Source organism: Myxocyprinus asiaticus, chromosome 31, assembly GCF_019703515.2.
Source record: "Myxocyprinus asiaticus isolate MX2 ecotype Aquarium Trade chromosome 31, UBuf_Myxa_2, whole genome shotgun sequence".
Lineage (NCBI taxonomy): Eukaryota > Metazoa > Chordata > Actinopteri > Cypriniformes > Catostomidae > Myxocyprinus > Myxocyprinus asiaticus.
This window is the reverse complement of record NC_059374.1, coordinates 40,667,960-40,680,875: the sequence shown is the minus strand read 5'-3', so window position 1 is coordinate 40,680,875 and position 12,916 is coordinate 40,667,960. Positions and strand designations below refer to the sequence as shown.

Sequence of the window (12,916 nt, the reverse complement as noted above, 5' to 3'; positions counted from 1 at the left end):
GAGTGAATCTGTTTCACGCAGGTTAATCTGTTTCACGCAAGTGAATCTGTGATTCAAGCGAGCGAATCTGTGTTTCATGTGAGTTAATCTGTGTTTCACTCAAGTGAATCTGTTTCACTTGAGTGAATCTGTGTTTCACATGAGTGAATCTGAGTTTCACGCAGGTTAATCTGTTTCACATGAACAAATCTGTATTTCACGTGAACGAATCTGAGTTTCACGCAGGTTAATCTGTTTCACGTGAACAAATCTGTATTTCACGCGAGCGAATCTGAGTTTCACGCAGGTTAATCTGTTTCACGCAAGTGAATCTGTGTTACACATGAGTGAATCTGTGTTTCATGCAGGTTAATCTGTTTCATGCAAATGAATCTGTGTTTCACACGAGTGAATCTGTGTTTCACACGGGCGAATCTGTGTTTCACGCAGGTTAATCTGTTTCACACACTACATAAAAAAACCGCGGTGCAGTAGTATAAGTATGTAGTATAATAATGGTAAGGTTGATTTAAAACCAAGCTGAGTGTTTATTTATTATTTTTTACGTTGACAGTTTTTTTCAACTGCTTACATTTTCAAAACTTTGCCTCTTTTTTCAAAACTTTATTGCACACATAAAATGCCTCACATCTCTTGCAAAATGAAGCACTGCATTCAAAATATCACAAATACATCTCAAAAGCAAACATTTGTCCTACGTTGCAAACATCTTTGCCATAATATTATATTTTTGGATATATCATATACACACAGTTATTCGAAACCTAAAGCTCTTCTTTCATGAGCTCCTATGTACATTTCTGTACAAGATTGAAAGTAACCGGCAGAGAGAGGTTGAAAAATTCACGGTAAACACGAAAGCAAATTGAAACCAAACTATTCATTTTTTTACTGAAAGCATTTGTGGTTGTGAATACAGTATTAAACAGTATGAAAGAAAAGAAATACATCAACCATGTGTAGTTGGACAGAAACCAAACATAATTTTGAAAAAGGTGATTATTCCAAAGGAATGGTGTGTGTGTGTGTGTGTGTGTGTGTGTGTGTGTGTTTGTTGGTGGGTGAGATGGTTGGGTGTATCTAGGCTCCATCTCTCCTCCGGCCTGGGTACGGCCACAATACTTCATCCACGTCACATGTTATGTTCTCTCTTGCCAGACACCGTGGAAAGAACCTCCTTGTATGGAGTATCCAACCTTGGATGGAGGCAGCGTCAATGTCTCCACATGCCTCCTCCATTGCCTGGAGAAGTGTCATGTTGACATAGGGACGACGATCATATATTTTCCAGCGCCATGTGGAGAAAAATTCCTCAATAGGGTTTAGAAATGGTGAATATGGAGGCAGGTAGACAACAGAAAAATGGGGATGAGTAACAAACCAGTTTTGGACCTGATGGGCGCGATGAAAGCTGACATTATCCCAGATGATGACAAATCTTGCCTGGTCTTCATTCTGCAGACCTTGAACAAGCATATCATGAACAGCATCCAGAAAATGTATGATGTGATCAGTGTTATAGGGGCCAAGTGTGGCATGATGGTGCAGGACACCATTCTGTGTAATTGCAGCACACATTGTAATGTTTCCGCCACGTTGTCCAGGGACATTGACAATGGCCCTTTGTCCAATGACATTTCTCCCCCTTCTTCTGGTTTTGCTGAGATTGAAGCCCACCTCATCCACAAATGTATTCATGGACGATGGCATGGGCATCCATCTCCAAAATTCTCTGTAAAAGACAAAAGAATATGTAGATCAGTATATGCACAACCCAATAGCCTGACTTGGTAGGTGCAAGTCTGATATATTGGAGAAAGTGTGGTATGCATACATCCACAAAGTCATGTCGAAGGTTCTTGACTCTGTCACAGTTCCTTTCAAATGGGACCCTGTACAGCTGTTTCATTCTCAGTTGATTTTTCTGGAGGACACGATGTATTGTTGAGGGGCTCACAGCATTTATGTTAGCCAAAACTGTGGCATCATTAAGGATATTATTGCGTATTTGGCGAATATTTGTAGCATTATTGGTCAAAACCAAATTCACGATAGCGGTCTCTTGCTCTTCAGTGAACATGTGACCTCGCCCACCATGAAACCTTCGCCTTTCCACTCTGTAGAAGATTCAAGAACAGTGAGAGTGTGTGCCATAAACTGTAACATAATATATACTATTTTATACAATATAGTCAGAATGTCTTCTTACAGTCAGCTGTACTGTTGTACAGTATGATAACCCATCATGCAGTGCACTGCAGTAAATGGATGCATGGGTGCTAAAATATATGTATTATAGTATACCGTATGTTATGCTGAAATAGCTATTATGTGTACATTAGAACGTGTACATTACAGTAGTTACATACCTGTTCTCATTTCTAAAGGTTCGAATTATACCCGCCACTGTAAATCGACTCAAATTAGGCTGGACTCTCTGTCCAGCCTCTCATTGTTAAACCGTGGTTGATCACATGATCAATGACAGTAGCCCTAATCTCATCAGAGACCACTCTTCTTGTTCCTGGTCTTTGTCCTCCTCCTCCTCCTCCTCCTCTTCCCCGTCCGACTCATCCTCTTCCTCCTCTCGCTCCTCTTTGAACACCTCCTCCTCTAATTCGAACTCTTCCTCGTCCTCTGGCTCTCCCTCCAACTCCCCTTACTCTGTCTGCATTGATTGCATCCATTGTTCAAAACCTATAACTTGACCTTTGGCCTATTTATAGGCCTATTCTAAAGCCATGATTGGTTGGTGTTAAGTAAAGCAATGAGTGTTTGCACATGTGAGGAGTTAGTGTGAGGCACTGATGAATTAGTGTGGCATTTTGATTGGTTGTGTTTGAAAAAGGAACTCAAGATACTTCCTGTTAGATTTTTGTGTGTTACATAGAGAATTGCGTGTTGTGTTTTGCAAAAAGTGTTTTATGAAATTGAAAACCGAGTCGAAAGCTGAGAATTAGTGTATGGTTTTGCAGGTTTGGTGTGTGGTTCTGGTGTTTGAGTGTCAGGTTTCAGAAACTGTGTGAGAAGTAAGGATTTTGTATGTAAGCAGTTGAAAAAAACTGTAAGTTCCAAATAAAGAGAAATTATATAAGAGGAAGTAGTTTTCATTTATAAAATATTTAATTCACTTCCTTGGATTATCTAAAAATAGATATTACAATATGGTCATTAATATATAAATCAATTTTTATTGATTTTCCAGAAGAAATTACTTTGTCGTATATGGGTCATTGACAAATAAGGTTGTCCAGGGTATTCTAGTATAAAAATCTAGTTTAACAAATGTGTGATGTTCTTAGAAATTAAATCTTTGTGTCCATTTTGGTTTCATAATTATTTAAAACACCTTTATAGAATTTTTCTACAAAAATAAAATAAAGACTTTAAAAATGTCATGTGATGTAACCATCAAGTAAAAGTTATTAAAATACTTTCCTTGCACCTTGAATACATGAGAGTATAAAAAACGTAATTATTAATTTCAGCAAAAGTTTTCAGACACATTCTCCAGGGGAAAAAAATCCATTTTTAAGTGCAAAATATCAAGAAGTTTTCTCAGGGTTACACCACATGACCTGAACAAAATTTTTCTTTTCTTAAAAACGTCAAAAAGGATTTTTTGGGGGGCCTGGGTAGCTCAGTGGTAAAATACGTTGGCTACCACCCCTGGAGTTCACTAGCTCGCTAGTTCAAATCCCAGGGCGTGCTGAGTGACTCCAGCCAGGTCTCCTAAGCAACCAAATTTGCCCGGTTGCTAGGGAGGGTAGAGTCACATGGGGTAAACTCCTCGTGGTCGCTATAATGTGGTTCGTTCTCGGTGGGGCACATGGGGAGTTGAGCGTGGTTGCCGCGGTGGATGGCGTGAAGCCTCCACATGCGCTATGTCTCCGTGGCAATGCGCTCAACAAGCCACGTGATAAGATGCGCGGGTTGACGGTCTCAGACGTGGAGGCAACTGGGATTTGTCCTCCGCCACCCGGATTGAGGCGAATCACTATGTGACCACCAGGACTTAAAAAAAGCACATTGGGAATTGGGCATTCCAAATTGGGAGAAAAAAAAAAAAAAAAAAGGATTTTTTTTTTTTAATCTTCACTCTCAGTCTTGATTTGAGGGACAAAAGTGTTTATAAATATTAATCATATTTTAAAACACAATTGTTTCACTGCTTATTATTTTAAAATAATAATAATAATAAAAGATTATTCAGCACAACTCATGCCAGCATTTCTTTTTTCAAGAATTTCAGCATTTAATTATACTTTGACTTCTTTTTTCTGTCTCTGGACGGTCACACCACATGCAATGTTTCTACTTTAAACCCCAGAAAAAATATAAAAATGACTTTAAACTCAGAAATGTAAAATATGCGCTTCACAGAAGAGGTGTATTCAAGTAACTGTGAATGTAAATTGCATATTTTATGTACTTTTGAATAATTTAAAAGATCTGGAAATAAAATTAGCATCAAATCATTGAACCATATATAGTGATATAAAATTATTCATATTGTGATATAAGATTTTGGTCATATAGCCCACCCCTAAGTAAAACCATGGTTGAATTTCTTTTGTAGAAACAATGGTTTAAAAAACAAAATATTTTAACCACAAATGAACCATGGTTTTAATACTAAAGTAACCATGTTTTTTTTTTTTTTATTGATTTTTTCCCCCATAATTTTGGCTTTCCTGTATTATTACTGTGGTTTTACCAAGAATATCATGATTAAAATATGGTTACTGTAGTAAAACCTTTTTTTATTATGCAGTAGTAAAAATGTTCATAATGGATGGATAAAGGTATTGCGGAGGAACTTAAAATAATAGTGACGGAATGCAAAACTATTTCAGAAAATAAATTTCCTCCCTCTCTGTAGTTTACTTCCCAGTTCCAAACACAGAAAAGTGAAAAGGGTCCGTTCATCCACACTGTTTATGGAGAGGGTAGATTCTCTATCACTCTATTATCATTACTCCATGTGTCCGTGCATGTGCGTGCGTGTGTGTGTGTGTGTGTGTGTGTGTGTGAGAGAGAGAGAGAGAGAGAGCATATGTACCTGTGTGTGTGTGTCCTGTGGAGTCAGACATGTATGTGCCATCTGGTCACACTTCTGTGTTGGTATCCGCACTAGATTCCTCACATACGGCACATTCGTGCACGATTTTGATTTAATATGTGGGTAAATCATGACAATGGTAGAGGCAGCGTAAAGCTGACAATGGGAATAAAAATGAATTTTAAGAGATGAATTTCAGATGATATCACATTTTTCATAGACATGATGCAATGGGGGATTTTTATCATTTGATGCCATTGATACTCCACTTGATTTAGTAACAATACCTCACAGTAATGTAATAGGTTGAGAAAGACCTTCCACAGATAAGCACATCTGTCTCTTATACACGAACACTACAGCACTGTTTAGACTTTAAAGGGGCCATATTCTTCACTTACATAGTCCACATGTTATCAAGGTTTCTTGCACCTTGATCTGTTTTATCAAACTGTGTTTCAGTCATGTGACAGGTAGACCATTGTGTTAAGAAAGCAAATGACTGTGACATGGCATTTTCTTGTTGGGATTGAAGACCGTAGACTTCGGCTTCAGAGGCGTTTAGCGGTCACAGAATGTTCTGTTATGAAGAAATGTCACTGAGTCAGATGTGCTAGATTGTATTAAGACGTTTCAGCATCATTCAACATATGATGAGTCATTTCTAAACCTGTAAGACTTTCTTCCGTGAAACACAAAAGGAGATGTTATGCAGAATGTTCAAGCCAGTCAGGATGTGCCATTTTCATCAGAATGTGTAATTTTCAGTGAATAATGACTTAATTCTGGTCCTCACACAAAACTATCATATTGTATTTAGGAGACCTATATGGGTGTTTCTTCAAATTCAGACACTTTCATATTCAAAGCGTTGATTTCTATTAAAACAAACAGATTTCAAATGTTTTTCTTGTTTTTATATAAAGGTCCTTTTTTCAATAGATTTGACTGTTTTTAACCTTGTCCCAGACCCAGACTTTCAATATTAAAGTATGTAAATCCATTATAAACATACAAATTATTACGTTTAAATATTTGATCATCTAAACAAATAGTTAAATAAACATAAACCATTTCAGTATTTATTGTGTGAAAAATGATTTCTAGAATTATTAAAAAAAATGATGATCATTTCAACCACAATCAAACAATTTTGCCCCTCCATAAAGCTTTTTCAAAAGTTAGTGTACTTGTTAACCAAGTGGACAAAAGTGTCAGTGAAGCGCATGCTTGAGATGAAATATCAAACAAAACATTTCATTTTGGGCGTCATTTCCAATCAAGCTGCAATTTTGCCAAATTCTGCAAAAAGTTTGAAAATATGATTTAATTGTGATTATTTAGGATATAATATTAGACTTAGCCATACAAAGGGATTGGACGTTTTATTTTATAAAATTAGTGAGAGCATGAAAATTGTTTTAACAAGATGACCATGTGTAATGTAGGACATAAAAATGGTAGGAAACTACTTTATCTATGGTTAAAAACGACCTTTTGTTCGGTCACTATATGAGTTCATTGGGTACACATATTTTTTATTTAATGGAAACTGAATATTTAAAAAAAAATCAAAGAGGAAACACTGTAATATAGGTTTGGAATTAAATGAGGGTGAGTAAATGATAACACAATGTTCATTTATGGGTGATTTTTTCTTTTAATTCAGAGGAATGAAACACATTTCCACATTCCTTCAATTAAACCCAGACTGCTGAACCTCAACGAGAGAGAGAGAGAGAGAGAGAGAGAGAGAGAGATAGCATCTCTGTTCAGCTCCAGTGTGTCTGGGGTAATTACAGAGAGAGTACAGAAACACATACAATCACAGCAACAACACATCCATGTCCACAGTAACACAGGTAACAAAACTGTTACCTGTCTCAAAACAAACCTCTCTCTTACACACACAGTCACACACTGGCTGCTATTATAACCCACTCTCTATGTGATGTTTTCCTGCAGTAAATCTTCAGGGCAGCTCCTGTATTTGAGGTTCAAAAGTTTGATTTTCCGCTAGAATATATATTTACATTTCAACCAAAGTGCAGGTGTCTAGCCGTCCACATTCACATGAAAGAAATATAACAAATGAGATCTCTTTATTATTTCAATTATTTCTTCTATAGAAAGCAATGAGATTAAATAGAAAGCAAATGGAAGCTTAAGTGCCCACTGAATGTACTCATCGCTAACAGTCTTGCAGAAGGGCCTTTCATGAAAGGATTCAGTTGCTCATTTTTGTTAGGAACAACAGTGTCCATCAAGGGTGCAAAAATGTCATGTAGAATTCACCAACAATGTTTTGTTGTGAGTTGTTTCATGCTTTGAAATGCTCTCCGTTCATTTACCATTTGATTAGAGGTGAAAGCTGGAGTCCTCTTTAAGAAAGGAAACTAAAACAGTGTTTGTGTAAACAGTTTGAGTGTGTATGTGTGTGTGCCATCTGTTCGTGTCTGCTACTCTCACTGTGAGACTAATTACAAGACTTTACACGTCGCCACGACAACCAGGGCCACCACATCGGAACCTGATGAAACCTTTTCTGAAGAACCTCAGATCACGAACAGCTAAACACATTTAATGCTAAAATAGATAGATAGACAGACAGACAGACAGACAGACAGATAGATAGCTAGATAGATAGATAGACAGACAGACAGACAGACAGACAGACAGACAGACAGGCAGACAGATAGGCAGACAGACAGACAGATAGATAGATAGACAGACAGACAGATAGACAGACAGACAGACAGACAGACAGACAGATAGATAGACAGACAGACAGACAGATAGATAGATAGCTAGATAGATAGATAGACAGACAGACAGACAGACAGATAGACAGACAGGCAGACAGACAGATAGATAGATAGACAGACAGACAGACAGATAGACAGACAGGCAGACAGACAGACAGATAGACAGACAGGCAGACAGACAGACAGATAGATAGATAGATAGACAGACAGACAGACAAACAGACAGACAGATAGATAGACAGACAGACAGACAGACAGATAGATAGATAGATAGGGAGAGAGATAGGAATATAAACAGAGAGAGACAGATCAAGAAATGGAAAAATCAGAGAGATAAAAAGACAGGGAGAGACAGAGTCAATATTGTCTCTGCAAACTTTGATAAATCCATACTGCTATATTCTGACATTAGAGGTCCACTATTCCACACTGTATGTGTGTATTTTACTTTGAAGCAAAATTGTCCCTAGTCTTTAGGTAAATTAGGTAAAACCTTCCCTTAGGGAAGTTCTCAAAGGTAAAAATCATTCTTAAGTAAAATTATGTATTATTTTAACAAATTTAACAACAACAACAACAAAAAATCTGGGTATGATTAGGTTTTTTAATGAACTGCTATAACTGGATTTCTATTAACCCTCCTATGGTATTCAAAAATGGCACCTTCCTTTCGTAGTCGCGGTCATTTTTGACCGGAAGTTTTAGATGTGTAACCCTCTTTTTTTTATCATTGATGACCATGATAATGGTAATGATACCATTTCTTCATTCCCTGAAGTAAGAACAATAAAATTAGCCATTTCTTTTGGTATTTTATGCTATTTTGATCTTATTTACATTAAAATGTCTACATTTGACCATTTATTTGCATATACAAATAAGCAAAATCTTTTTTGAAACTACACTTATATAAGTTGAAACATGAAGAAAATATGAGGATGTGACATAGATTGTATGCAGATTGCTGCCATCTGGTGAACAAAATATAAATAACATGACTTGAAAACCATGTCATGCTAGTAACAGCCACCTGCTATGTTGTCTGATGGCTTGTTGTAACCTAATTTTATGTTTTATCACAAGATATGCACTGGGATATACGTATATTTAGACATTATCAAACTATTATTTGTTTAATTTATTTTAAAATTGTTTTTAAGTGTCAGTTTTTGAAAAAAATTTCATTATGCTTGTCATCAAACCTGACCATGGTGTTACAAAGAAGACACAGAATAAGCATTTTTCTTCCAATAATTTTTTTCAAACATAAAAATGTAATAACTCAAAGTAAATGCATAATAATGTCAAGAAAATCCACATTATGAAACAGAAAATGAACATCAAGAAACAATCAGAGTAAACATTTTGCAATTTTTTGCAAAACATTCAATAGAAAGAATTTATTTTGCAAACGTGTGTGCGTGTGTGTGTCAGATTGCTGTCATCAGCTGGAAAACAACAGATGACTTGTAATGCCAACAATGACCAAAAGAGGCTGTAGAGCTCCAATTATTGATGCCCTGGTTCTGTGTGTGTGCATTGTGTGTGTGTTATCGTCTCAACCCTTAGTTTCTGAGTGTGTATATTTAGCATTGTAGCTGATTTATTGGTTTTATTTGACAAATGTAAAAAAAAAAAAGAAAAGCCTCACACTTCTTCATTCTTGAGTGGTTGTGTATGTTTTGCACTGAGGATGTTTTAGAGTCTCACCCTGTAATTTCTGTCTGTTTTTTTTCCTGCATTATGGCTGATTTATTGATTGTATTTGACAGATAAAAAAAAATAAAAAATGTCTCTGTTTTTTGGTCTTTGCCATTCATTGTCAATGGTCGGTCAGTTTTGACCGTGAATACCAAAGATGCCGCTTATTTATTTACGACCACTTAGACTTATTGAATCAAGGCCTTTTTTTTTTTTTTTTTTTTTGCATGTTCAGATAGCAATTGGAGGAAAAGTCACCAAGTCTTGTTCTGCTCAGATGAAGGAAACCATTTTTATTCAATGTTAGACATGTTTTTTGTCAAAAATGACTGAAAACCTCACCTTAGGAGGGTTAAAAAAAACAATGGAAGTCTATGGTGTGTCCCCATTTAGATAGCTATGTAAACGTGTGTGTGTGGAATAGACCTTACTCTATGGGTATTACTTTTTTTTTTTTTTTTTTTAACAGCAGAATATTAAGTAGTAGATTTATAATATGTGCCATAAGATTGTTTATCAATGTTAATCAATATACACACAAAAATATCAGTATTGTATCAGCCATTATTATTAACCAGTCTGATTTTAGGCTTAGGGTCAGTGTTTGGCTTAAGGCTGGGATTATTATTAACATACCTATAAACCTGTCATTACACTTTGGTTTTATGGGTAAATTATAGTTGGCGAATAACTTCCTTAGTGACTTTCCACTTGAGTATTAAACTAATCAAAAGTGTCAAACTTCCACAATTTCATATAACACCATGACTGATTTCTGATTTCTCTTGTTTATCTTTCCCAAGCATCCCATAACTCTCTTTTCCCTCTCTCTGACCTTTCCAAGGTAACTATGGGGAGAGTGGAATGGAGGCATTTAAAGAGATGGCAGCAAAGGAAGGGATTTGTATCGCTCACTCGGATAAAATCTGGAGTAATGCCGGCGAGCAAAACTTTGACCGTCTGCTCGTGAAACTACGCAAATACCTGCCCAAAGCTCGCGTGGTGGCATGTTTCTGTGAGGGCATGACTGTACGAAACATCCTCATGGCCATGAGACGAAAGAACCTTGTTGGAGAGTTCCTTTTGGTCGGCAGGTTAGTGCATGAATGAATGAAAAATGTATTAAAGAAAAACATTATGCAAAAACTCTCTGTGCTTTGACTGAAAATTACTAGAGCAATTAGAGTGATCATACTGTAGATCAGTGGTTTCCAACCCGTTTCCTGGAGGCCCCCTCAACACTGCACTTTAAGTATTTTTTCCCTTTTCTGACACACCCAATTCAGGTCTTGAAGTCTCCACTAACAAGCTGATGAGTTGAATCAGGTGTATTTGATTAGGGAGATATCCAAATAGTGCAGTGTTCGGGGCCTCCAGGTACAGGGTTGGGAAACACTGCTGTAGATTATTTTGATTTATACACAAATGCACACATTAACTGATGTTCAGCGATTCAACAAACTCATGCACAGATTTTCTCAAAATTGTATTCACTCCACACCTTAGTTTCATTTGTCACCTTAAGATTTCTTGCACCAAAATAACTGAGTTTTTTCATGACCATTTTCCACCCTCTCTGACCCTCTGAATTAAACAGGCTGATTTTGCTACTGTACCTTTAAGACTTATTTGTAAATATAAAATGATTGGCTAACCTCTATATGTTGGCATAGTCTGCATTGTTGTTTATCAGAGTGTGAGTTGCTGAATACTGAACAGATGTTGATATGTAAATGTGGGCGGTCACATGTTAATGAGTTTTTTTTTCCCAATGTCACAATCTTTTTTTTTTTTTTTTTTTTTTTTTGCAGTTTAGTTTCAGTAAATGGCCTGGGTGTACTGAGGAGGGAGTTCTGTGTTGTGTTATAATGTCGGAGTAGGTGGACATAAAACACCAGACTCCATATGTCCTTTTTAAAGGAATAGTTCACCGAAAAAATAGAATTGATTTTTTTTTAAACTTCCTTTAAGAAATTCTCTTACATATGAATACCCTATGTTATTGACTTTTTCAGCATCGGCTGCTCAGTCCAGATGAAAAACGACATGAAGTTTCATCATCATCATTAACATCTTCATTACATCATCATCATCATCATCATCATTACATCATAATCGTATCATCATCACTGTCAGCATCATCGTCATTATCATCATCGTCAACATCATCAATGCATCATCATCATCACATCATCATCACCAATACATCATCTTCATCAACATTGTTATCGTTGCATCATCATCATCATGGTTATTACATCATCATCGTCATCATCATTATATCATCATCATTACATCATCGTCATCACATCATCATCATCATTACATCATCGTCGTTATCACTGCATCATCATCAATGCATCATCGTCACTATCAATGCATCATCATTACATCATCGTCATTACATCATCATCATCATTACATCATCATCATTGCATCATCATCAAGGCATCATCATTACATAATTGTCATTACACCATCATCATAATTACAGTACATCATCATCATCATCATTGCATCATCATCGTCATCATTGCATCATCATCATCAATGCATCATCATTACATCATCGTCATTACATCATCATCATCATTATAGAATCGTCATAACATCATCATCATCATCATCAACACATCATCATCATCATCATTGCATCATTGCATCATCAGGCGAATTCCAATCGAAAGTGATCATCCCTATGCCCTACTCACTATGAAGGACAGAGCTCTTGATGTGGACACTCTGAAGGGAGCATGGTATAACAATTTGAATGTAGCCTTCACAAATGTCTTGTAAAAGGGCCCTTAGTGAAAAATTTACTTTCTTACTTTTGTTTGGAAGGACCCTTCGAATGGCATCACCTTCCCGAAGTGCCCTTCAAGGGCGCAAAAATGCCGTTTGGAAATGCCCATCATCATCATTAAATCTTCGTTATTACATCATCGTCATTACATCATCATCATCATTGCATTGTCATCATCATCATTTCATCATTGTCGACTTCATCATCATCATCATCATCATTACATCATCATCATCATCACTGCATCATCATTATCATGGTCATTACATCATCTTCATCAACATCTTTATCATTGCAGGTAAAATGTGTTTCATAATCTTGGGGTTCTATGCATTGGCTACAGAAGACATACAAACACACACACACACACACACACACACACACACACACACACACACACACACTATGTCTCCCCTCACTGACTTCAAGTGTCTCTGATGGCTGCAGTAACAACCTCTCACATACCGTTATTACCGTGTTTACTGTTTAAGTCTCAGGTCAGATGAAGGGCTTCTTTCTGTCTGAAGTGGAAACTGAACAAGAGGCCGGCTGTTAACCGCAAAAGAGCACAGCGGTTTGTAACGC

General features: G+C 36.7%; 1 protein-coding gene across 1 annotated transcript in view; it reads left to right on the top strand.

The window, feature by feature from the left end:
- LOC127422185 (metabotropic glutamate receptor 5-like) overlaps positions 1-12,916 on the top strand; it is a 108,378-nt gene that overhangs the window by 39,454 nt on the left and 56,008 nt on the right. Inside the window, exon 4 of the mRNA XM_051665517.1 lies at positions 10,373-10,622. Within this exon, the coding sequence (XP_051521477.1) occupies positions 10,373-10,622 (250 nt within the window). The remainder of the gene's footprint in view (positions 1-10,372; positions 10,623-12,916) is intronic.